The 25,532-nt window shown below is 34.7% G+C and overlaps 2 protein-coding genes across 2 annotated transcripts; both read left to right on the forward strand.

Annotated features, from left to right (window-relative positions):
* The first annotated feature begins 8,575 nt into the window (after positions 1-8,575).
* Positions 8,576-10,287, forward strand: LOC18043334 (cation/H(+) antiporter 15). The gene is made up of 2 exons (XM_024185559.1): positions 8,576-8,902; positions 9,073-10,287. Exons 1-2 carry the CDS (start codon positions 8,576-8,578, stop codon positions 10,285-10,287), a joined length of 1,542 nt encoding a protein of 513 aa, XP_024041327.1.
* Positions 10,288-11,734: 1,447 nt separating this feature from the next.
* On the forward strand, positions 11,735-14,705 carry LOC18043335 (cation/H(+) antiporter 15). Its single transcript, XM_006435763.1, has 3 exons — positions 11,735-12,055; positions 12,249-13,232; positions 13,560-14,705. Exons 1-3 carry the CDS (start codon positions 11,735-11,737, stop codon positions 14,703-14,705), a joined length of 2,451 nt encoding a protein of 816 aa, XP_006435826.1.
* The last annotated feature ends 10,827 nt before the right edge of the window (positions 14,706-25,532 follow it).

Genomic DNA, 25,532 nt, shown 5'->3' on the forward strand with positions numbered 1-25,532 from the left:
TTCTTAAAGATTAATAAATTAAAAAATTATCAATTTAACCTAAAAATAAAATAAAAATAAAAAGAATATATATTACTTTTTGTGAAATAGTGTTGAGGAGTTAATATATTAATTTTTTATTAATAACAAAAATAGTAATTTAATTTTTTATGATATTAATTTCTTCTGAACATACATGAGCTTCTACATTTTTATTTTTATTTTGTTTTTTGGGGTTAAATTGGTAATTTAATTTTTTAATTAATGTAAAAAAAACAGAAACATTATTATAAAAGGGTAATATTATAAAAAAAAAACCAAACAAGACAAAAAATAACGGTAAGAGTGTCAATAGTTTAACGATAAGGATGTTTTGACGTAACTAACCTCCATATTTGTTTTGACTGTTCGGACTATATTTAGGATGTAAATGTTGAGGCTGTTTGAACCAATAGAAGTACTGATTAAACCCACTTTTTTATTTTTTATTATTAAATTGCCTCTAAAATAAATTGCAATTTAAGATAAGAAATTATAATTGAATGAAATTCTTCTATTCCAGCCATAGAACCAAAACAAGGGTGGAGGACCCTCAAACACCAATTATCTCTTCGAATACAAGATTTTACTATCAAACATAGGGTTTCAGATATTTCTGGAGATTTGCAAAAGTATGCTTAAGCACCATCACTAATTACTGAAGAAGTATTCACGATTTCTTTAAAATAAAACAAAATTATACCAAATTGCCGCTGCATATATTTTTTCCGTGGATTCACAAAACCCAAAGAATCATTTAACTTTTCTTCAATGCCTAAAACTAGCCAATTTGTTGAGTGATTGTGTTTGTTATTTAGTATGATTCAAATACACTTATGTTACCAGTTGAATTTTTTTTTTTAAATAGCGTTTAATGATAAAAGTTATGAGATGTTTATTTGGAATAGAAATGAAATTGGAGTAAGCTATTGCAACAACAGAGAATTTGGGTAAAGTCATAAAATGAGAAAAAGTGAATGGATGAAAATTGGAAAAAAATTGTAACAAAAATATTTAGTAAGGCTATATTGAGTATTTTAGTGTGTTTATATATAGAGTAAAACATAAATTTTTAATTTTAAAAGTGGGTTTATTGAGTATTTTGATGAATTCAAATAGCTTCATCGGGGTGTAAAATGGCCCACTATTTTATTTTGAGGAAATGACACTTATAATCAAGATCCCCTTTTGAGTATAATATCCTTCATAAATAGTAACTAAAAAATTGATTTTAAATTTTTTAATGCATATGAATACAATTTAAATAGTTTAATTTGTCTAGTAGACTAATAGTATTAGAATATTTTTAAAATATAAAATAAATTTTAAAATGTAAATTATTATATTTATTTTAATAACATTTTCTTATCTATTACAAAAAAATTAAATAAATCTTTGGGTTAAATAGATTTTACAATTAATAAAATGTATCTCATGTATTAAAAATATTTAAATTATTTTATATAATATGGAAAATAATTACAAATTTTATATATTTATTTTAATATTATGTTTCTGTTTATTATAGAATTTAGTATAATATATTATAAGATTGTACAATATTAAAATATTTTTAAATATTGAGATTATTTTAAAAATATATATTGTTACGTTATTTTAATATTATACTTCTATTTATTATAAAATAGTGGAATCAATATTTTTTGAGCTAATAGAGACAATGGTTAATATAGTGAAAACATAGTCTTGATGTCCCTTATTTAAAACTTGTGTAACACCCCAAAAATTTACCCATGAAAACACAAAGGGTAAAATTGGAATGAAACATCACATCATTTATTCTTATTAATAAACCTCAAAATAGACAATCATTATTCATACTCCAACTGAATCATTACGTAAAATATCTAAAATAAAGTCTCCAAAGAAAAGTTTCTAATTAAAAAAAAAAAGTCTAGCTAAATTTAATCTTTAAAGCAACTCCAAAGATCCACTAAAAACATTTCTCCATCTAAGTACCCAAGCTACATCTTTAATCAATCTACAAAATATTAGAGACGAGGGGTGTGTCGTTAACTCGGTAAGCAAATCCATGCACAATATTTGAAAACCTTTATCATTATACCTTTAAACATTTTATATCATCTTACAATAACATCTTCATTTAGTATAAGGGATGGATTCATGTAAAAACATTAAAAACATTAAAACGTAAACATTTGATAGCTCATGCCTCGTAGTCATCGTCATTAATCATTCAGGATAATATACCCCACATTATTCCTCGTTAAGGGTACTATACCCCGCACTGTTCATAACATCATTGTGCACAAGATTATCATCATACCAGTAAGCTGGCCACAACGTTTCATAACACATAACTTTTGGATCTTATACATTACTATGGACTAAGAGCCAAAACATTTTTAAATCCACCTTACATCATTTCATAAATAGCATTTAAAGTCTTCTATAACATTTGATTCTTTTAGAAAAATTTTTAAGAAAACATTTTGTCTAAGAAAACTAATTTCGTAAGAAAAATTCATTTTAAAATATATTTATATAAATTCGTTAAAAGTGTTTTTATTTGAAAAAATTCATTTAAATATTTTAGAAATCAGTTTTGTAAAAATTTCCATTTAAACATAATTCTTATAATATAAATTGTATTTATTATAAAGCACATCATGCATGAATCTACTTACCTCGATTCACAACAATCAACTCAATATCTCAATAACAAACCAATGAGCTCACTCACGTCCTATAATCAACATAAAAATATTCTTATCAATATTATCTCTAACCTTAAACATAATCCCAATCATCCTTAAATCGTAGGCACTTATACTACCTCAATACTCATACATATTCTAGACTTAAACATGAGTATCCTACACATGTTGATTTTTTTATAACCTATACACATGTCGGAAGACCATGAAAATTTACAGAGGTACTGTGAACATGCATAACATTGCTTACAAAATTTCACAAAATAAGCACAAATGAAAATCAAGTCAGAATATTGACCTTTCACCAAAGTAACAAAATTGTCCAGTATTGACCACAACAGACCTTTACCACTTAGGAAATTCATAAAATATTCTCTAGTACTCGAAATGTTGTAAAAGCGTGGGTTGAACAATTACTAATATTCTAATGACTACGACTTCTGGAGAAATATAAATATGGTGATAAACAAATGCAATGAAAATATGACACAATAATTTACATGGTTCGGCGTAATACCTATGTCCACGAATAAAGTCTGGAAGATAATTTTACTAACAAATGAGAATTTACAAAAGTGGAAAAAGCTCTCAAAACCCACAACCCCAATACACCCAATTGGATTCTCACTAGAAAACTCAAGTGAAAGCTCTCTCAACTCTCTCAAATTGCTTCACTTGCAATTGCTCTCAACTCTCTCAATTGAGATGATATTTAAAGCTCTTTCTCTCCTCTCTATTTATAGGCATTGCTCACTTACCATTGCATTCAATTTGGAAAATTCACAAATTTGGCAATCGGTGCCAGCTTTGTCAAAGTCTAAATGCTAGCTCATCAATTGCATGTTTGAAATTTGCATGCTAGTTGTCTCATGAAACTACTCAACAATTGCATGCTTGAAGCTTGACTTTTTAACAATTCTCTACCTCAGCGAATAATTTTTAAATTTGAGCTGACTATCAATAAACCGTCTTTCAATCTCTGCCTTCTCATACTACTTTCAAACTTGCAGGATATTGATCAAGTTTAGACAATGCACAAACTTGATCACCGTCACTACTTTGGTCAACATATCTGCGGGATTCTCTGTAGTCTTGATTTTCTGTAAAAGAATCTTTCCCTTATCAATAATTTTCCGCACAAAATGAAATCGTACATTGATATGCTTCGTACGTGCACGATAAACTTGGTTATTTGTTAAATGAATAGCAATTTGATTGTCGTAATACACATTAATTTGCTCATGTATTAATCCCAAGTTTTCCAGCAAGCCTTATAACTAAATAGCCTTTTTAACAGCCTCTATAATTGTCATGTACTCAGCCTCTATAGTTGACAGTGCAACCGTAGACTGTAGTGTAGACTTCCAACTAATTGGCCCTCCAGCAAAAGTAAATACATATTCGGCGGTTGACTGTCGTTTGTCCAAATCACTAGTATAATCAGAATCGACATACTCGATCACACTTTGACCAAGTGTATCATCTTGCTCACACAGTAAACTAACATCCACAATCTTCTGAATGTACTGTAGAATCAATTTCACAACTTGCCAATAAACTTTACCAGGACTATGCATATACTTGTTCACTATACCAACTACATATGAAATGTCGAGCCTTGTACACATCATTGCATATATCAAGCTACCCATTGCATTTGAATACAAAACTTATAACATGTATTCTCGTTCCACATCTATTGAAGGAGATAATTGTGCAGAAAGCTTAAAATGAGAAGCCAACGAGGTACTCATAGATTTTGACTGTTCAATCGTGCGAAACTGTTGTAATACCTTCATCAAATATTGCTACTAAGATAAGCTGACTTTGCCATGAGCTCTATCTCTACATATCTCTATGCCAAGAGTCTTCTTAGCTTCACGAAGATCTTTCATCTCAAAGTCTTGATTGAGCTGAGTCTTCAACTTCTCAATCTCATCTTTGCTCTTATATGCTATTAGCATATCATCAACATACAAGAACAAATATATGAAGGATCCCTTTTGTAGCTTGCGAAAATACACACAAGGATCAAATTTATTTCTTGTGTACCTTTGTCGTTTCATAAATCGATCAAATTGCTTAACCAAATACTTTGATACACTTGGTCAAGGTGTGATCGGATACGTCAATTCTAATTATGCTGGTGATTTGGACAAATGACGGTCAACCATCGGATATGTATTTACTTTTGCTAGAAGACCAATCAATTGGAAGTCTACACTGTAATCTATAGTTTCACTGTCGACCACAGAGGTCGAGTATATGGCAATTACAGAAGTTGTTAAAAAAGCTATTTGGTTACAAAGCTTGCTTGAAAACTTAGGATTGGTACAAGAGCACATTAATGTGTATTGCGATAGTCAAAGTGCTATTAGAACCAAGTTTATCATGCACGTATGAAGCATATTGACATACGATTTCACTTTGTGCGGGAAATTGTTCACGAGGGAAAGATTCTTCTATAGAAAATCAAGAATGCAGATAATCCCACATATATGTTAACTAAGGTGGTGACAGCAATCAAGTTTGAGCATTGTCTAAACTTGATCAATATCTTACAAGTTTGAAAATAGTCGAAGAAGACAGAGACTGGAGAATGGTTTGTTGATAATCGGCTCAGATTTACTAAATCTTCGCCGATGTGGAGAATTGTTAAAAAGTCAAGCATGCTTGCATGAGCCAACTAGCATGCAAATTTCAAGCACATAATTGTTGAGCTAGCATGTAGACTTTGAAAAAGTTGGCATTGATTGCCAAATTTTTCCAATTTGGCAAATTGAAGCTAAATTGAATATTGTGGTAGGTAAGCATTGCTTGCCTATAAATAGAGAGGAGAGGAAGAGCTTTAAATACTATCTAAATTTGAGAGATCTAAGCTCATTTCCAAGTGAGTTCTTTTTTTTAAAAGGGCATTTATTTAGATGCTAAAGGAATTTGAGTGTATTGGGATTTTGGATTTTGAGAGTTTTTTCCCACTTTTGTAAATTCTCATTTGTTAGTAAAATTATCTTTCAATCTTTATCCGTGGACGTAGGTTTTAGGCCAAACCACGTAAAATTATTGTGTCTTTTTCTTTGCATTTATTTACACCACATTTATATTTCTCCAGAAATTACAGTCACCATAATATTGGTAATTGCTCAACTCGCGCTTTCGCAACAAATAGGATGTGTTTGATCGAAGTTCAAATGTTATGGGTAATAGTGGAATAGTGAAAATATCTTAAGGGACATTACTCCACAACCCTTTTTTAATCAAAATTTTTATGGTGAAAGTATTATCTTACTTCATCCATCTCTTTCCATTATCAAAATTTTTTATGATACATGAAATAAACATTGCATTTAACAAACTAAATTATTAAAATAAAAAATAAAAGGACCGATCCCCATCATGTAAAAATAAAAAGTAAAACTTTAAATCACTTTGAATCTATTAGATTTTTCTTTTTTGGTCAAATGTTAGAAACGCAAACTCTTGATGATAATAATATGTAAAAATTGAGAATGTTTAAAAACTAAGAGAAAGATAAAATTGATTTAACAAGAAAGAATAAAAAAAATTAAAAGAGAGAAATTTTATCTTTCTCTTAGTTTTTAAACATTCTCAATAAAAAAAATTAAAAGAGAGAAATTTGACTATTGTTATAGTAAAAAGAGAAAGTAGGTAATCAATAATAATTTTGTGATTTTCAAAAAGTAATGAATTAAAATAATAAGTTAAAGTTGATAATTTTTTAACTAAAAAAATAAGTGTTGAAAGAAAGTTAGTGAGTTAGAATAACTCGACAATGTTACTTATGTATTGGCTGCCTTTTCACCATTCGTTTTAACTGTCATTTTACAGTGGCATATGAATGGTGAAAAGGCAGCCGGTAACTAAGTAATTGTGTTGGTTAAAATGGTTTCATGTAATTACCTAATTTCGAGATTTATCAATATTTTATTTCAGAAAGGAAGCCACTGAAATTCAACAGACATTTTTACAAGCATCTGGAAGGCACAATCTAGCTAAACGGCTAAACCCCAAAAAAAGGGGGAAAAAAATTGATTTGGTATTTTCACTAGATTTCTAAAATGACCCATTTCATGTCCACAAACGAAAAGCAAACCCTAACAACAACAACCAATTAACAAGTTTAATGAAGATTTTATTTGATTTTTTTTGCTCTGATATTTTTGCTTATGAGTTTCTAGAATTAACTTCAAAAAGTACATTAATTCCAGCTAGCACCTTAGTTATAGTGCGGGAAACGAACGATTTTTAACTTAAATTAGCTCAGATTTCCTTGGAGATTATATATATCAACTTCCAACTTGTTTTGATCAGAATCTACTGATTCCTGAAAATTAGTTGTTACAGCATATTAGGAGAGAGGGGGGAAAAAGAAAAACAAAACTATTTGTTACAACATATTAAAAAACAAAAGAAACAAAACTATCTGTCACGACTAATTCTTTGAAAAATATAATTAAGTATTTTTTAAAACAAAAGGTAAGGAAACTGAACAGAAAAATGCCAGTTTGTTTTCCATTTTAGAGATCATCATCACGAAAACGCAAAATTGAACCCCAAAAATTCCTATTGATTTTAGCAAATACAATGGCTGTTTTCAATCGGCAGAACTTCAAAACTTTACCAAACAATAAAGATGATAACAATTTCACGACTTGTATATCATATACCAACCACACCGTTTTCGGCAAAGGCATTCATCTTCATCAACATAACAGTATACATTCCGCATTGCCTTATTTGATGTTGCAACTCGCTTTGGCGTTTATCATCTCCAAACTAATCTACTTTCTTCTCAGACCTCTGAAACAACCGAAATTCGTTTGCAATATCTTGGTATGCTTGATTAGTTTAGTTTATTCTTGAAGCTTTTGATCATTCATTTGTATGTCTTGGTATAACTATTATTATAATTCCTTGGAATGTCGGAGCTCAGACTGGCCAAAACTTTTTAGAGATAAATTTTTAGGTTGAAGTTAAAAAGAGCACTAATTTAATTATTGAGACATGGCGTTGCATCACTCAAGTTCCTAGGACACGGTTTATTTAAAAAGTTAACTTTTTGCTCTCTGGTCTCTTGACAACTCCGCCCTTGATGCTAGATTGGTCGAACTGGTAAAATCTGGACTTTGTTACATGTAAATATAATGTGTTTACGGCTTCAATTAATTTCTTGTGGCACAGAGTGGAATTACCCTAGGACGGTCAGTCTTAGGCCGAAGCAAGGCATTCGAGGACATAATTTTTCCCGCTAGGGAGATGATGGTGGTTAATACATTATCAATAATTGGTGGAATATACTTTGTCTTCATAAATGCCGTAAAAATGGACAAGGATATGATTCTAAGGACAATAAAGAGCACATGGAATGTTAGCTTGACAGTTCAGCTTGTTCCTTTAACAATCAGTATCATAATTGCTCGTCTGGTACATGACAACCTACCTAGAATCAGTAAGCCAACCGCTTTGTTCTATATTAGTTTTATATCTGCGGAGACTTACTTTGCTGTTACTGCCGATGCCATCAGTGAGCTCAATTTATTAAATTCTGAGTTAGGGCAACTTACCATATCTACTGCAGTACTTCATGAGATTCTTGGCTGGTTAAATAATGCCTTGTCACCTTTAGTGAGAGGAGGATTTGCGGCAAAATTTATCAAGTCCGAGATTAGTTTTCTGGCATTTTTAATTTTCACATTCTTCGTTTTACGGTCAGCAATACAGTGGATTATAAGGACAACACCGGACAGGGAACCAGTGAAAAAATGTTATATCGTTGCAATACTTATTGGGGCTCTAATAATGGCAGGTGTGGCTGATATCATAGTACTGCAGTAGATATGGGGCACCTTTGGGTTATTCCAGCCGGACCACCTTTGGGTTCAGCATTGGTGGAGAAAAGTGAAGTCGTCATCAGGAATTTTTTCCTGCCTTTCTTATTTATTCGCATAGGTTTGCTCACGGATATATTTTCAATAAAGGATTGGAAGGCATTTGTCTCACTTGGGATGATCCTTGTGGCGGCATACTTAGGTAAGGTTTGGGGGAGTCTTTTGTCCTTGATATGGTTTAAAACAAGTACCCGAAATGATCTCTTATTCGGCTGCTTCTTGAACATCAAGGGTATAATTGAGTTGTTGGTATTCTTGCGATGGATAATTTACAAGGTCAGTTTGCGATTCTATCCCATTTTGTTATTATCTTTTCTAGTTAAAGTCTACAATAAATAAAATTACTAAAATGGAAGACAGTGTTAATTTCCCTTTAGAAGCATGGTAGACTTGTCGATGGGTCCCATATTATCTAATTAAATATGATTTTTTCTTCTCTTCCGCAGCCAATAGATGTACAGACATTTAGTACGTTGGTGTTGTTTAATTTGGTGTTGACTGCTATTGTGACACCTTTAATTAGCATCTTTTACAAGCCTCGGAAAAGACTTGATAGAATCAGCAAGATTGATAATTGCATAAGAACGCTCCAATCAACGTTACCCAACAGTGAATTACGGATACTCTGCTGTATTCACCATGAAGATAATGTCAACGGCATCATCAATCTGCTTAGAGCATCAAATCCAACCGAAATGAACCCAATATGCGCCTATGCAGTCCACCTGATCGACCTTGTTGGTCGAGCACTACCAGTCATAGTCCCTTACAATACCCAAAAGAGAAGATTAGTGGCTAATTCCACAGATCGAATTATGCGAGCCATGACAAGGTACTCAAAAGGCTCTGGTGCTGCGGTAAAAGTTCAACCCTTCAAAATGATTTCGCCATACAACACAATGCACCAAAGCATTTGCAAGCTTGTTGAAGATAATCTCATCCCTCTAGTCCTACTTCCCTTCCATGAAAACGGAGAATTTCAAAGCCGGACAGCCTGCGTGCAAAATTTTAACAAGAATGTCCTTAGTTATGCACCATGCACCGTAGGGATTTTTGTAGATAGAGGCTTGACTTACTATCACCCCTCCAATATCTGTTACAATGTTGCAGTTTTCTTCCTAGGCGGGCCTGATGATAGAGAGGCAATGGCATTGGTTTCACGCATATCTAGCCATCCTGGTATGAGCATTACTATTTTCAGGATTGATTTGTTAGAAAATTCAGTGGAAAGTGAAAATGATAGGTGTCTTGATGATGCTGTGACAAAAGAATTCATGGTGGGAAATGTTGGTAACACGCGTGTAGAGTGTCATGAGATGGTAGCAAATGACTCCAAGCAGTTAATGGATGCAATTAAAAAGGAGAAGGATTTTGAGCTAGTGATTGTTGGTAAACGGCATACGTTTAGCTCGACATTAGAGAAAGAAATGAAGCCTTGGGTTGAGTACGAGGAGCTTGGAATCATTGGTGACATGCTTGCTTCTGCAGATTTTGCTGAAGGACACATGATGTCTCTTTTGGTGATACAAAGTGTTGAGAGTATCAAACAAGGGGCCAAAATTACTGCCACCATGAGCTTTAAAGGTGAATTAAAAAGGTTGCTTTTCAACTCATCAAATTGTGATAAAGATTATAGGAGATTAGATTATGGGGTAGTTTAAAAAAGTGATGCTTGTACAAACGTATGAATTGAACTGATTATGTAGTTTGCAATTTTCTTTCACTTAATTTCCAGTTTTGATTTTTCAAAAAAATGAAAGATTGATAAATATTATTACAAGAAGATGATTGAACAAATTGCATCATTCGTACGTTTTAACGCCAAATCAAGTCTTAACACATCTACATTCAGTTTGAAATTACTAAGTACTAATCAAGTGCTACTTTGTTAGTGATTAAAGTTACTAGAATTAAAAAAAAAAAATTAAAACAGATTACAAGATTTTATTTTATGGGATGGTTTTTGTCGGACGATCTAATTTTGTTTTAAAACTTTGGGTACTACATAAACACCATTCTTATCATATGGTAAGAAGGCGTTAATTGAAAACATTGATAAAAAGCGTTAACAGAACTTTGGGCTTGGAAATAAAATTGAGAATGAGAAATCAACCATCATATATCGTCGACGCTTATTACAGTTAACGGCTACCAGTGGTGGTCAAATTCAAATGTGGCCTGTTTCATTTTCTGAAATTTTAATATATAATATACAAGAAACTAAGAACATAGTAAAAGAAAAATACTATAATAACTATCTAGTGCTATCTAACATCATATAAAATCTAAAGGGTCCGGTTACGGTGGAACACAGCTAATAAAACACAATCATAACAAAAACTCATTTTTCACTATTTATCACTTTGATCGTGTAGTTATAAGACCGTGCTCTGCGGTGGAACAACCCCACTATAACCATTGCCGAACCTAAAATATTCTTCCCAATTAAACAAATTTGGACGAAATCAAGATCCTCATGGCATATATATTTAACAAGAATCATTGTTATTATAACATGCACATATGACGGTCAACATTATGAAATATGTATTTGGAAGACAAATCTCTTTAATTACTTTTTTTTTTTTTTTGGGTCAGTGAATTTGTTGTATAAACGAAATATAATAACAATAAGTCTTATCATATATGCATTAATACCCTTTTGATTTAATAGAAGCGGAAAAAACAGAAGCAGATCATTAAACCCAATATTCGAGGATCAAATTTGGTTTGCTTCCCCTTACTTTCTAACTGAATTTATTTGAACAAATAAAAAATAAAATTTTTGTTCACCAACCACCTTAATTTGGAAATTAAGCATACATGACACTGTTTTTGAATTAAATTTCAACAACTTCTACCTCATATTCATCTTGGAACATCTAACGAAACACACATCATTTTATTTTATTTTGAAACAAAAGAAAACGAATGGGATTACAGAGCTGTAAAGAGACGATACGGTTACATAACCATATAACTGTAGCGAAAACAAACCACACCCTCCACACTGTTACAACTCATGCATAAAAAATTTAGGAAAATGAACAGAACAACCAACTTGAAGAGGATGAACTAGTTTGGCATTAAAAAATTAATTTAACAGTCATGGCAACGGTAGTGATTAATCGGAAGAAAATAGAACAGAAACAGGACATATCGAAGAGAAAAGGGAAAAAGAATCTTACTGATTCGAACCCAAATACAAGATTAATGTCTGCCTCCAATCTCACGAACCATCAGCAAAACTTTCAAAACAGGCTACTTGATAAGAATTTCAAGACTTGCGTCACATATCACAAGAATCTAGTCGGCGTTAATGCTTTTCCTGTGTTTTTGCTTCAAATTTCTTTGTTCTCTCTCATCTCCCAATTACTTCACCTGGTTCTCAAACGTTTGAAGCAACCTAAAGTTGTCTGCAATGTCTTGGTATGCAATCATGCATCTTGTATTCTTCAGTCTCATATGCTAATTTTCATCTGCAATTGAATGATTGATTCCTTTTACTTTGGGGGGTTAAACCTCGTTGGAACGAAACTGCTAATTTTATTCGGGAGAATTAAGGTCAGATTAGGAGAGAAAATTTTATCCAATCTGCTAATAACCTTTCTTTCCTGTGCAGGCTGGAATTATCTTAGGACCCTCCGTTTTGGGTCATTTCGAAAGATGGAACGCGATTTTTCATCCGGAAGAGATGGTATTGGTTAATACAATGTCCATAATAGGCGGAATATACTTCATCTTCATTGTTACATTAAAAATGGACAAAGCCAGAATCCTGAAGACGGTAAGGAATGGCTGGAGTGTTAGTGTAACCTGCCTCGTTGTCCCTTTCACAATCTCATCTTTTCTTACTAGTCTGCTACATAGCTACATCCCTGGAGTTAATAAGGGGCCATTCCTTTACTTTTTCAGCGTTACTTTGGCAAAGCCATTTTTTCCTGTTATTGCCCATGCGATGAATGAACTGAACCTTCTAACTTCTGAGTTAGGCCAACTTGCCATATCTTGTTCAATACTCAGTGAGCTCCTTTCGTGGATGAATTTGATACTTGCAATGATTTTTAAAGCGAATAATCACTTACTCAAAACCGAGATTACCTTTTGTGCATTGGCATTTTTCATGTTCTTCATTGTACGGCCAGCAGTGAAATGGATTATAAGGACAACACCAGAGGGGAAAGCAGTAAAAGAGATTTACATGGTAGCGATGCTGCTCCTTCCTGGTATTACAGGAGCTTTAAGTGACGCTACAGGATTAAATTTCATGTCTGGGGCTGTATTGACGGGCCTAGTGGTACCCGCTGGACCGCCTCTAGGATCAGCTGTAGTAAAGAAAAGTGAAATCATAATGGAAAACATTTTTATGCCTTTCTTTTATATTCACATTGGTCAGCTTTTCAATGTATTCTCAATAACAAATTGGAAGGCATTTGCAATACTTCAGATCATCATTTTAGCTGGCTATTTTGCGAGGGTGGCTGCAATTTTCTTGTCTTTGATATTCTACAAAATAAGCATTCGAAATGCTATCCTTTTCGGCCTCATTTTGAACATCAAGGGTGTAATTGAATTGATGTTGCTCACAGAATGGAGAACACACAAGGTCAGATTCTGATCCTAGCTATCTATTACTTTTCCCTTTGTATTTTGTTGCAAAGGCAAGTGAGAATTAATACTATTGTTTGGCCACTACTTGTCAACTTAAATTTTTGGGTAAATATATTTCTCAAAGATGGAATAGATTAGAGACAATATCTCCTGTTCTACTCTTGGTTCGCTTTTGAACTCTTCATCTTTCAGCCCATCTATGAGCTTATATCATAAGTCTTATTTCACTTGAGGGGGTCTGTGAAGACTTGTTTCAAGCAATTTCTCTAACATCAATCAAACGCATGGAGTCAGGCTAATTGATTTTCTTCTTGTTGTGTAGTATGTGGATGACCAGACAGTAACAACAATTATGTTGTCGCACACGGCAGTGACCGCAATTGTAATACCCTTGATAAGTATGTATTACGATCCAAATAGCACAAGACTTCAATCTTCTTGCAAGTTGGAAAAACGTACGAGAACTGTAGGAACGACATCAATGGATAGCGAATTACGAATCCTTTGTGGGATTCACCATGAAGATAGCATCCACAACATCATCAATCTGCTTAAGGCACTCAACCCAACAGAAATGAGCCCAATATGTGCCTATGTAGTCCACCTTGTCGAGCTTGTTGGTCGAGCAGAATCACTTTCAGCGCCTTACGATGCCCAGAGACGGAGATTAAAAGAAAATTCCACTGACCGCATTATGCGAGCTGTAACAAATCAGACTAAAAGCTCTTGTGTTTCTCTAACAAGTCAGCCCTTCAAAATAATTGCCCCGTACCACACAATGCACGAAAGTATTTGCAAGTTAGCAGAAGATAAATTTGCACCTTTGATTCTAATTCCCTTCCATAAAGGCCTAGAATTTCAAGAAATTGAAACCTGCTTGCACCAGCTAAACCTTAACATCCAAGCCTATGCACAATGCACTATTGGGATTCTTGTAGATAGTGGGTTGCCTCGCCCTTTGAGCTCAACTCACTTCTCTTATGATGTTGCAGTCTTCTTTTTAGGAGGAGCTGATGACAGAGAGGTGATGGCGTTGGTTTTGCGCATGGTGGGACATCCTAGTTTGACCGTTACTGTGTTCAAGATTGACTTTAACGGAAATCAAGCAGAAAATGAATGTGAGAGGCAACTTGATGAGTATGTGATGAATGAATTCAGAGAAAGAAATGCTGGTAATGCTTGTGTCGTTTGTCGTGAGATGATGGTAAATGACTCTACGGAACTAATGAGTTCAATTCGTTTAATAGAAAACACTTACGACCTTGTGATTGTTGGCAAGCAGCGAGGGGTCGGCTCCCCATTTGAGCAAGAAATGAAGCCTTGGCTTGAGTATGCAGAGCTTGGAATTATCGGTGATATGCTTGCTTCTGCAGATTTTTATGGAGGAACGATGTCTGTTTTGGTCGTACATTGTACTGAAAATCAACTAATAACGATGGATCCTATCAACGCCGAATCACCCGCATGATCTCATCTCAGCATGCAAGAATCTCAACGAAAATGAAAAGGCTTGATTAGCATAAGCAACAGCATCAGATCGTGATCTCAAGGATCACCAGATATATGTCTAGACAAAGTCTTTGTAGAGCTTCTTGAATATTGCTCCTTATCCATTAATTGTTTGTCATTAGTAAGTGAATATTATTACAATTAGTTGAAGCATACATAGGCCAAGAAGTGAATGGAAAAGAACTAATGCTCCAATACCCATGACTTTTTCGTTAAAGCAGAGTGTAAATATATAGAATTTTAGCCACCTTTTATCTATTCATTTTCTTTGGATTATGTAAGACTACGGCCATATCTTCAGTGAGAGAGACGGTCTTGGCTAGTTTAAGCCTTGGGTTTTTCCAATTAGGTAGACGCATTTTTTATTGTTAGACCAAGAAACTATATTTAAACGGATTATGTTTCCAAAATAAAGGATATCTAGCAGTTATTTTATATATTCAAAAAAGAAAAAACATGATATTATTATTATTATTATTATTTGTACAATAAGTAGCCCAAACAAGGCTAAGCAATCACTAGGGATCGAGATCCCCAAACCATCATACAAAAGCCAAGTAGAGATCTCAAGAGGGGGGAACGCAAATATATGAACTCCCAGAGGAAGCTTGAGGGCATGAGAAGCCATAAAATCCGCCGCATTATTTGATTCTCTATAAACATGGTGCAAAACTACTCGCAAATTACGATCCTGTTAAAGTCATGGCTGGCACCGGCCATCCAGATGGGCGGTGCCATGCCATTCAACACGTCCCGCCATTCTTGATGGTGCCGTGTTGACTTATTATATAAAAAAAAAAAGGAGTCAAAATTTTGGCTATATAAAGAGGGCTTCCCACCCTCATTTTACCATCCAATTTGTGAGAGATAACAAGGAGAGAGCTTGAGTGATTTTAAGGGTTTAAAATTATAAATCTCTTGTGAGTCTAGTGAGTGAGAGATTGGGTGTATTGGGGTTCTGAGTAGTGAGCCAAAATATTACAATACTTGTAATTCTCATATCACTAGTGAAATATTTTCCTTCTGTCTTCACCCGTGGACGTAGGCTAAAAGCCGAACCACATAATTTTTTAGTGTCTTCTTTTGTGCTTGTTCTTTATTTTTCTTCCAATTTCATTTTAGTTGTGACCCTTCTTCACCTATCAATTTTCTAACAGTGGTATCAGAGCTATTGATTGTATTCTTTAGAGTTGAGGGGTTACTGTTCACGTATACGGTACTGTTCACGTATATGGTATTATTCACGTATACGGTACTATTCACATATATGGCATTGTTCATAGATACGGTACTGTTCACGAGAAACGGTGGGAGCGATCTAAGAATTTTACAGTGCAAAGTAGAGAATAGTGGTGTGAGTAAAGCAACTGTGTGGTTTTGTACATGTCTAGGAAAGTTCTGTCACAAAAGCGATAAGAGCCTAAGGAGTCTGGGTTTTAAGTGGGACCGTTGTGAGCCCTCCAGTCTTTCCTGTGAACTTTCTTGGTGTGCATATTCACACATATTCACAACTATTCGAGGTGATACACTAGTTTGTGTACATTATTTATCAACAAAATGGCGGCAAAATATGAAACTGAGAAGTTTAACGGAAATAATTTTTCGTTGTGGAAAATAAAGATGAAAGTTGTATTGAGGAAAAATAATTGCTTAGCAACAATTGGAGAAAGGTCCATGGAGATAAGTGATGACAAATGGAACAAGATAGATGGCAACGTCATTTCTGACCTATATTTGGCACTTGCGGATGGAGTATTATCCAGTGTGGTAGAGAAAAATACAGCAAAGGAAATATGAGATACTCTCACAAAATTGTACGAGGCCAAGTCACTACATAAAAAAAATTCTTGAAAATGAAACTTTATACTCTTCGAATGACGGTATCTACAACGGTGACCGACAACATCAACACCTTGAAGACTCTATTTTCACAACTCACAACGTTGGGTCATAATATAGAGGAAAATGAACGTGCAGAGCTTCTATTTCAAAGTCTACCATATTCATATGATCAACTCATCATCAACCTGACGAACAACAATCTAGCAGACAGTTTGGTTTTCGATGATGTTGCAGCCTCCGTATTAAATGAAGAGAGCAGACAGAAAAATAAGGAAAACAGATAAGCAAGTTCGTAGCAAGCGAAGGCGCTATCGATGACGAGAGGGAGATCAACGAAACGTGGCCCTAGTGGGAGTCACAATCATGGTAAATCAAAATTCAGAAGTAAGAAGAATGTTAAATACTATAACTGTGTAAAGAAAGAGCACGTCAAGAAAGAGTGTTGGAGTAACCAGAAGAGAAGAGAAGAGAAGGCAAAGAACTTGAGTTATCAAATGCTCAAGGGTGTGTAGCAAGTACCTCGGATGACAGCAAAATTCTCTACAGAGAGGCAATAACTGTTTCAGAAGGCAGAAAATGACTATCTGATATCTGGCTTATAGACTTATGAGCTACCTGGCACATGACCTCTTGGAGAGAATAGTTCCACACATATATACCTATCTCAAGAGGATTTGTATATATGGGAGATGATCATGCCTTGGAGATCGTTGGCATTGGTACTATCAAAATAAAAATATTTGATGGTACAATTCGCACAATTGGGGAGGTACGACATGTCAACAGCCTAAAGAAAAATCTATTGTTTTTGGGACAAATGGATAGTCATGGGTACAAAACTCATATGGAGAATGAAATTATGAAGATTGTTAAAGGCGCGCTTGTATTGATGAAGGCAAAAAATATCGGTGCTAATCTATTCATGCTTAAAGGAGAAACACTACAGGAGGTTGATGCATGTGTCGTATTAAATGGAGAAGAGTCAACGATGATGTGGCATCTCAAACTTGGTTACATGTCAGAATAAGGTATGAAGATTCTCTTTGAGCAAAAATTGCTTCCAGGGCTTAAATTGGTAAGTTTACCATTTTGCGAGCATTGTGCTACAAGTAAGCAGCATTTATTAAAGTTCAGTAAATCTGTTGCTAGAAGTAACTGCATTTTAGACTTGATTCATTCTGATGTTTGGGAATCGCCGACATATCCATGGGAGGTGCAAAGTACATGGTGACTTTCATTGATGATTATTCCAGGAGATGTTTGGTGTATCCAATTAAGAAAAAGTCAGATGTATTTTTAGTGTTTAAAGAATACAAAGCGCATGCAGAACTTGAATCCGGCAAAAGGATTAAGTGTTTGAGGACGGATAACGGTGGAGAGTATACAGACGGTGAGTTTCTTGCTTTCTGTAAACAAGAAGGTATTCAGAGGCAGTTCACGGTAGAATACACTCCTCAACAAAATAGAAGGGCAGAGCGAATGAATAGGACTCTTACAGAAAAGATAAGAGTTATGTTGAGAACTGCTGGTTTACCCAATTCATACTGGGCAGAAGCAGCCAAAACTGCCTATTATATAATAAATCGGTCGCCATCCACAACAATTGGGCTAAAGACAGCGATGGAGATGTGGACTGGAAAGCTAGTTAATTACTCCTACCTACATGCATTTAGATGTGATGTGTACGTGATGTACAATACCCAAGAAAGAACAAAGTTATATCCAAAATTTAGGAGGTGTAACTTCTTGGGGTATGCTGATGGAGTAAAGGGGTATCGTCTGTGGGACCCCACTGCCCACAAGATCGTCATCAACAGAAATGTTATCTTTGTACAAGATCAACTCCAAATGAGATATGATGATGATAGCACTGTAAAAGAAAAAAGTTAGAGACTGTACCGGTATATGTCAAAATAATTTGGGGGGAAAAGATACGGATTTTTCTGAAGCAGCACCAAAACACGAGCAACAAGAACTAGTCGAGTCCGGGGCTCCAGAAGTTTGTCAATCAACTCGTAAGAGAAGACCGCCAGCGTGGCACTCGGAGTATGTCACAGAGATCAATGTTGCATACTATCTTCTAATAGAGGATGAAGAGCCATCAACTTTCCATGAAGCTTTAAATAGCTCAGATGTTACTTTGTGGATGACAACAATGCAGGAAGAAATTAAAGCTCTACACAAGAATAAGATATGGGAACTTGTACCACTACCACACAAAAGAAAGTTATTGGAAACAAATAGGTCTACAAGATCAAACGTGATGGCAATGATCAAGTGGAGCGGTATCGTGCAAGATTGGTTGTGAAATTATATGCTCAGAAAGAAAGTATTGACTTTAGCGAGATATTTTCTCCGATGGTTTGACTTACAACAGTCATAGTAGTCTTGGCGATGTGTGCTACATTTGACTTACATTGAGCAGTTAGATGTGAAAACTGCATTTATTCATTGAGAACTTGAAGAATAAATATATATGCTCCAACCAGAAGGTTTTGCAGAAACAAGAAAGGAAAACTTGATTTGCATGTTGAACAAATCTTTATACGGTCTCAAACAAGCGCCGAAGTGTTGGTATAAGAGATTTGATTCCTTCATCATGAGCATTGGATACAACAGACTTAGTTTTGACCATTGTGCATATTACAAAAAGTTTGAAGATAATGATTACATTATTTTACTGTTGTATGTTGATGACATGATGGTAGCAAGCCCCAACAAAGATCGAATCCAAAAATTGAAGGCACAATTGGCTAGGGAGTTTAAAATGAAGGACTTGGGACCAGCAAACAAGATTCTAGGGATGCAAATTCACCAAGACAGAAATAACATGAAGATTTGGCTTTCTCAGAAGAACTATTTGAAGAAAATTTTGCAGCGCTTTAACATGCAAGATTGTAAGCCAATTTCTACCCAACTTCCTGTTAATTTCAAGTTATCCTCAAGTATGTGTCCTAGCAATGAAGCAGAGAGAAATAAGATGTCTCGAGTACCGTATGCATCAGCAGTGGGAAGTTTGATGTTCACTATGATATGTACTAGACCAGACAGTGCACAAACAGTGAGAGCAGTCAGTTGATACATGGCGAATCATGGTGGAGAGCATTGGATAGCTGTAAAGAGGATTCTGAGCTATATCAGAGGAATCTCAGATGTTGCATTATGTTATAGAGGATCAGAATTTATTGTCAGGTGTTATGTAGATTCAAATTTTGCAGGAGACCTTGATAAAAGGAAATCCACTACTGGCTATGTGTTTACACTTATAGGAGGAGTTGTAAGTTGGGTTTTGAAACTGCAGACCGTTGTGGCTTTATCTACAACAGAAGCAGAATACATGGCAGCTACACAAGCTTGCAAGGAAGTTATTTGAATATAAAGATTATTGGAAGAGCTCGGGCACAAACAAGATTAAATTTCTTTATTTTGTAACAGTCAGAGTGCCTTGCACATTGCAAGGAATCCAACCTTTCATTCCATGACAAAGCACATAGGAGTTCAATATTACTTCGTTTGAGAAGTAGTGGAAGACGGAAGTGTGGATTTACAGAAAATCCATACGAATGAGAACCTAACATATGTTTTGACCAAGCCAATCAATGCTGACTGTTGAGTGTTAGAAAATGCATATTTATAAAGGAGAAAACCGTCATTTTACATTTCAAGTCTTACTAACAACCCTTACTTTTATGTATTTAACCTTCTTGTGATTTAATTACATGTGTTTTATTTTAATTAAGTATTTAATGTATTTTAGGGGGCATCATAGTCATTTCACAATAAACGAGAAATCAGATGGCAAAACGGACATCACTTTTGAACTCAGGACGGTCGAAAACCTTAGGAGGAGCATAAAAGGAAAAATGGCACTGTTCACATGTACGGTACTATTCACGTGTACGGTACTGTATACGTTACTGTTCATGACACTGTTCACATAGACAGACCGATGACGTGGCATTGACTGATGAGGTGTCACGATCCTGTTGGACTAAAATTCTTATATACTGTTGATGGTGACGTGGCAGTATATCAGTGGACGAAAAATCTCGCATACGGTGCATGCATCACACAGGATTATTTTCAACCAAACCGCGTTACTGTTCAAAGTCGGGTCAAACCGTGTTACTGTTCATCCGCGTGGTCAAACCGTGGACTGTTGACTGATGACGTGGCACAATCCTGAGCGTCCAAACTGTTTTTAATCCGATGGCCATGATTTACTCCATGTATCTATAAAAAGGGGGCCTCTCCCCCCTAATTTGATATCTCTGAATCCATTTTTGGACTCTGTTTTCTGTAATTCCTTCTCCATCTTGTATTTTCTTCGTATTTTAATAAATTCACATTTTGCCCCTAGTTCAATTATGAGTGGCTAATTTTCTTTCAAGCTTGGGTTGAAGGTGAAGTCTCAACATGTGTCATGGGCTTAATTTGGTAAATTTATTTTCTCTTCCCCTCTAGTTTTTGTGGATGTTTTGACTTTTCGTCAACAAATAATAATAATCTTGTCTAGATACCGCCTTGGTTACACCGGCTCTCTAGTATAAGGTTATTATTATTTGGCACGATAAGCCCTTAGCACCATATTGATTAGAGCGTGGTTCATGAGGTGTGGATTCCCCCCTCATGATTTAATTGGCATTAATACGGATTATTTAGCCCATGATGCATGTTGATACGGATCCAGATACCCAACTACGTTATCTCAATAGAATTCTCTTCAATTTATTCTTGTCATTTCAATTTCAATTTTAGAATTTATTCTCGCCATTTTAATTTAAGTTTTAACATATTCCAAAATATTTCCACCACAAATCCAATCACCTATTTACAAAATTAATTCTACACACAATTAAAATCCACCTCCTCGTGGGATCGACACTCGTCACCATTAGTCTATACTACAATAGATTTGTGCGCTTGCGAGTACATTAAAATTTGCACAACACTGACAAGTTTGTCTGGAGTAGATCTTCTTGTGGTCTAGCAGAAACGTAAGCAACATGACAATGGCAAAGCAGAAAGGATAGTGTGGAGATTAATTGATTCTCAATCAAATCTCCAAGTGGGAGAATGTTAAAGTCATGGTTGGCACCGGCCATCTAGATGGGCGGTGCCATGCCATTCAACACAGCCCGCCATTCTTGGTGGTGCCATGTTGACTTATTATATATATTAAAAAAAGAGCCAAAATTTTGGCTATATAAAGAAAGCTTCCCACCCTCATTTTAGCATCCAATTTGTGAGAGAAAATAAGTAGAGAGCTTGAGTGATTTTAAGGGTTTAAAATTATAAATATATTGTGAGTGAGAGATTGGATGTATTGGGGTTCTGAGTAGTGAGCCAAAATATTATAATACTTGTAATCCTCATATCACTAGTGAAATATTTTCCTTCTGTCTTCACCCATGGACGTAGGCTAAAAGCCGAACTACATAATTTTCTGGTGTCCTCTTTTGTGCTTGTTCTTTATTTTTTTTCCAATTTCATTTTAGCTGTGACCGTGCTTCACCCATCAATTTTCTAACAGATTCATCAGCCCCTTTATATCACGAATCAGAGGATAACAAACATTAACAGTATTACAACCCTTGGCAACCATTTGAATCACACACTCACTATCAACTTCTATGAGAATGTTACGAATGCCAACCTTCCAAGCCAGCAACAGTCCCTAATAAATTCCACATAACTCAACCATTGTCACCGAGCATACACTAATATTAATTCCAAATCCTGTCACCCACTCCCCGTTGCTATTTCAAATTAAACTGCCAACCCCTGTGGTACCTGAGCTCTTTCTAGACCCATCGATATTCAATTTAAAGACTCCGTCGAGAAAAAGGTTCTATTGTAGCCACTTATTAACTCGTACTACTGCCCCTCAAATTTACAATTGGCTAATCATTTGGATTTCAACTACTCTTGACTTGATATCCAAGATAATGTTCCTTTTGCTGTTAAAATTGTTCGAAAACAGAGCCTGGTTCCTCCCAAAACCACAGCCTCCAAGCTGCCACAACAAAAATATAATGTCATTCAACATTTCCAAGTAGCTCTTTGGTGTTGCTCAGATTACACATAATCCAACTTTTTAAACTTATGCTGAAAAATTCGTCTTTGTTAGACGAAGGCAACATCGAACACCACGCTTTCCTTGCATGGATGCAATCTTGAAGCACATGTAACACATCTTCCATGGAAAAACCACACAACGGACACTGTACATCTGTAATAACATGCCTTTTCAAAAGAAATTCTTTAGTCTTTAGAGTTTTTTTCATTGCTAGCCACAAGAAAGTTCAAATAAATTGTGGCCCATTCCATTTCCAGATGATAGACCATTTTAAATTTTACCATAGATGATCAGGTTCTATCATGGAAAAAAAACATGATATTATTCAGGCCAACACACGCAACATAAAGCTTGATTACTATGCAATTAATGAATTCAGAGGAGTAAATGTTGGTAATTGAAGGTTTTAAAAACCTTTAAAAATTCGGATATATTTAAATAAAGAATATCAAACAAGAGATTATCCATGTTCTTGCTATCTAGTTGAGCTTCTTTTTTAGTTCTTGAAAATCTTGGCAAATCAGACTTGAGCATGTACTTATAAAGGCACTCAATGATTTTGCCAGCATAGGCTTTATGAATTTTTATAAATCTGAGATCCAAATTTCTTAGCCAAATGATAAATTAGCCAAAAAAAATCATTTCTCAATTCTTTTGGCCTACATTTATAGACCAAAGAAGCGAACTTGGTGGGAGAGTGAATTTTACATCTGAATCTCCACCATTCATCCTTTTATTTCAATTTACATCATTGGATTCGATAACCTTTTTTCTTCTCTCATTTCAACAATGTTCCACTTCTTTAAAGCGGCATTCATTATTGGTGGTTTCACTTCATTACCACAAATGATCTCCCAGAAATCCTACCCTTGTAAGTAGGACTCCATCAATGTTGGCCACGTATTGTAATTTTTATTGTTGAGCTTCTTGACTCCTCTAACTACTCAAGGTCACCCATCATGTTTGCAAGACTTTGACAATGCCAAGAAAATTTGATTTCACTAACAAACTTGCAGAGTTTCAAACTTTTCACAATTCAACGAAGCATTACCAAATGATCCTCGATCGTTCTCGATGTTCTCTTACAACATCCCCATTACAGTTTTGATCTTTCAGCAGCACTGCTACAATGGTCTTGACCAACTACGCTCTGATACCAATTGTTGAAACAAAAGATACTAGACTGCACAAAACTGAAATAATTTGGGCAATAGAATAATCTTACTAAATTGAAGGACTTTATTGATGTTTTACAAGAGAAACACTACAACTATGAAGGCTCACTCTTCTTTCTCTCTTCTAATTCTTCACCTCTGACTTGATTTCTATAATAAGGCGTTTAGGGGTATTTATAATATTGTAGAACTAATACAAACTATACAAATATTAAATTATAAAAATTTAACAACCATATTTTATAAATATCTCTAAATATTCAAGGAATATCTAGACTTAGATATTTTTACCTCTATTAGATATTTTTTAGATTAGAGATATCTCTCATTCTATACACAACTCTTGAATCTTTTTATGGATTGTGCTTTAAAATTGAGCTTAGACAAATGTAATTGGATTGGATCATGAAATTTGTATTAGACTCTTTAACAACTTGTACTGTATATGCATGCATTTTTTATGAACTTTTTATTTATTTATTTATTTATTTATTTATTATTTTACTATAGAGCGGAATTATCTTAGGAGCTTTTGTTCTAGGTCTTGATAGAAAGCTTTGGGGAAAACTGTTTCCTTTAGAACAGATGATGGTAGCTAATATAGCAACAATAATTGGTGGAGCTTACTTCATTTTCTTAGTTTATGTAAAATTGAACAGAATCAAGATCCTAAGGACTGCAAGAAAATCATGGGTTCTTAGTCTAATATGCCTTGCATTTCCTTGCACAATCATATTGATCCTCAGTATTTTGCTTCAAGGCTATATCCCTAGAATTGTGAATGGACCTTCCATTAACTTTTTCAGTTTCATTTTGTACAAACATTTTTCTCTGTTATTGCCCATGCTATTACAAGGCTTAAGCTATTAAATTCTAAGTTAGGCCAACTTGCAATACCTTCTTCAATATTTAGTGAGATTGCTACTTGGTTAAATATGTTATTTGCATAGCTTCTTGCGAACCCCAAGCAATTGATCAAAATCAGGGGTAGCATTTATGCACTATTACTATTTATATTCTTCAATGTCTGGCTAAAATACAATGGATCATATGAACGATACCAAAGGGGAATCCAATTAAGCAAATGCACTTTATGACAATACTAACTCTCCCCATAAGTGTTGGACTTTTGTTTGACATAGTTGGTTTAACATTCTTATTGGGGGCTTCATTGATTGGCTTATTTGTACTGTCAAGACCTCCTCTGGTTTTAGCAATAGTAGAGAAATGTGAGGTTACAATCACTCACATTTTTCTCTCTTTCTTCAACATTCGCATTTATTTGCTCGCCGATGTACACATAATAACAGATTGGAAGCAATTCGCACTACTTGTGATGATCATGATCACCGCATATTTGTCAAGGATGATAGAAAGTTTGTTATCCTTGATCTTCTTCAAATTAAGTTCTCAAAAAGCAATCTTATTCAGCTTTCTTTTGAACAGTAAGGGCATAGTTGAGTTGTTGATAATCATGCTATAAAGAATGCACAAGGTCGATTATAATTTTATATCTCTACCTTCTCTAACCAATTGGATATGGTTTAGTGATGATCTACTTTTATTTTGTTATTTAATATATGCAGTATATAAATAACCAGCCTTTGACAACAATGGTATTGTCCCACACAACAGAGGTCGATTGTAACGCCTATAATATATACCTACGAGCCTAAAATAAGACTTGAAG

Source organism: Citrus clementina, unplaced genomic scaffold, assembly GCF_000493195.1.
Source record: "Citrus clementina cultivar Clemenules unplaced genomic scaffold, Citrus_clementina_v1.0 scaffold_4, whole genome shotgun sequence".
NCBI classification, from domain to species: Eukaryota; Viridiplantae; Streptophyta; class Magnoliopsida; order Sapindales; family Rutaceae; genus Citrus; species Citrus x clementina.

Bases quoted from the DNA above. Each gene is read 5' to 3' on its own strand.
- LOC18043334 (XM_024185559.1), top strand. From the start codon at position 8,576: ATGGGGCACCTTTGGGTTATTCCAGCCGGACCACCTTTGGGTTCAGCA. The intron at 8,903-9,072 runs GTCAGTTTGCGA...TCTCTTCCGCAG, and splicing joins TGCGATGGATAATTTACAAG to CCAATAGATGTACAGACATT.
- LOC18043335 (XM_006435763.1), top strand. From the start codon at position 11,735: ATGGCAACGGTAGTGATTAATCGGAAGAAAATAGAACAGAAACAGGAC. The intron at 12,056-12,248 runs GTATGCAATCAT...TTTCCTGTGCAG, and splicing joins AAGTTGTCTGCAATGTCTTG to GCTGGAATTATCTTAGGACC. The intron at 13,233-13,559 runs GTCAGATTCTGA...CTTGTTGTGTAG, and splicing joins CAGAATGGAGAACACACAAG to TATGTGGATGACCAGACAGT.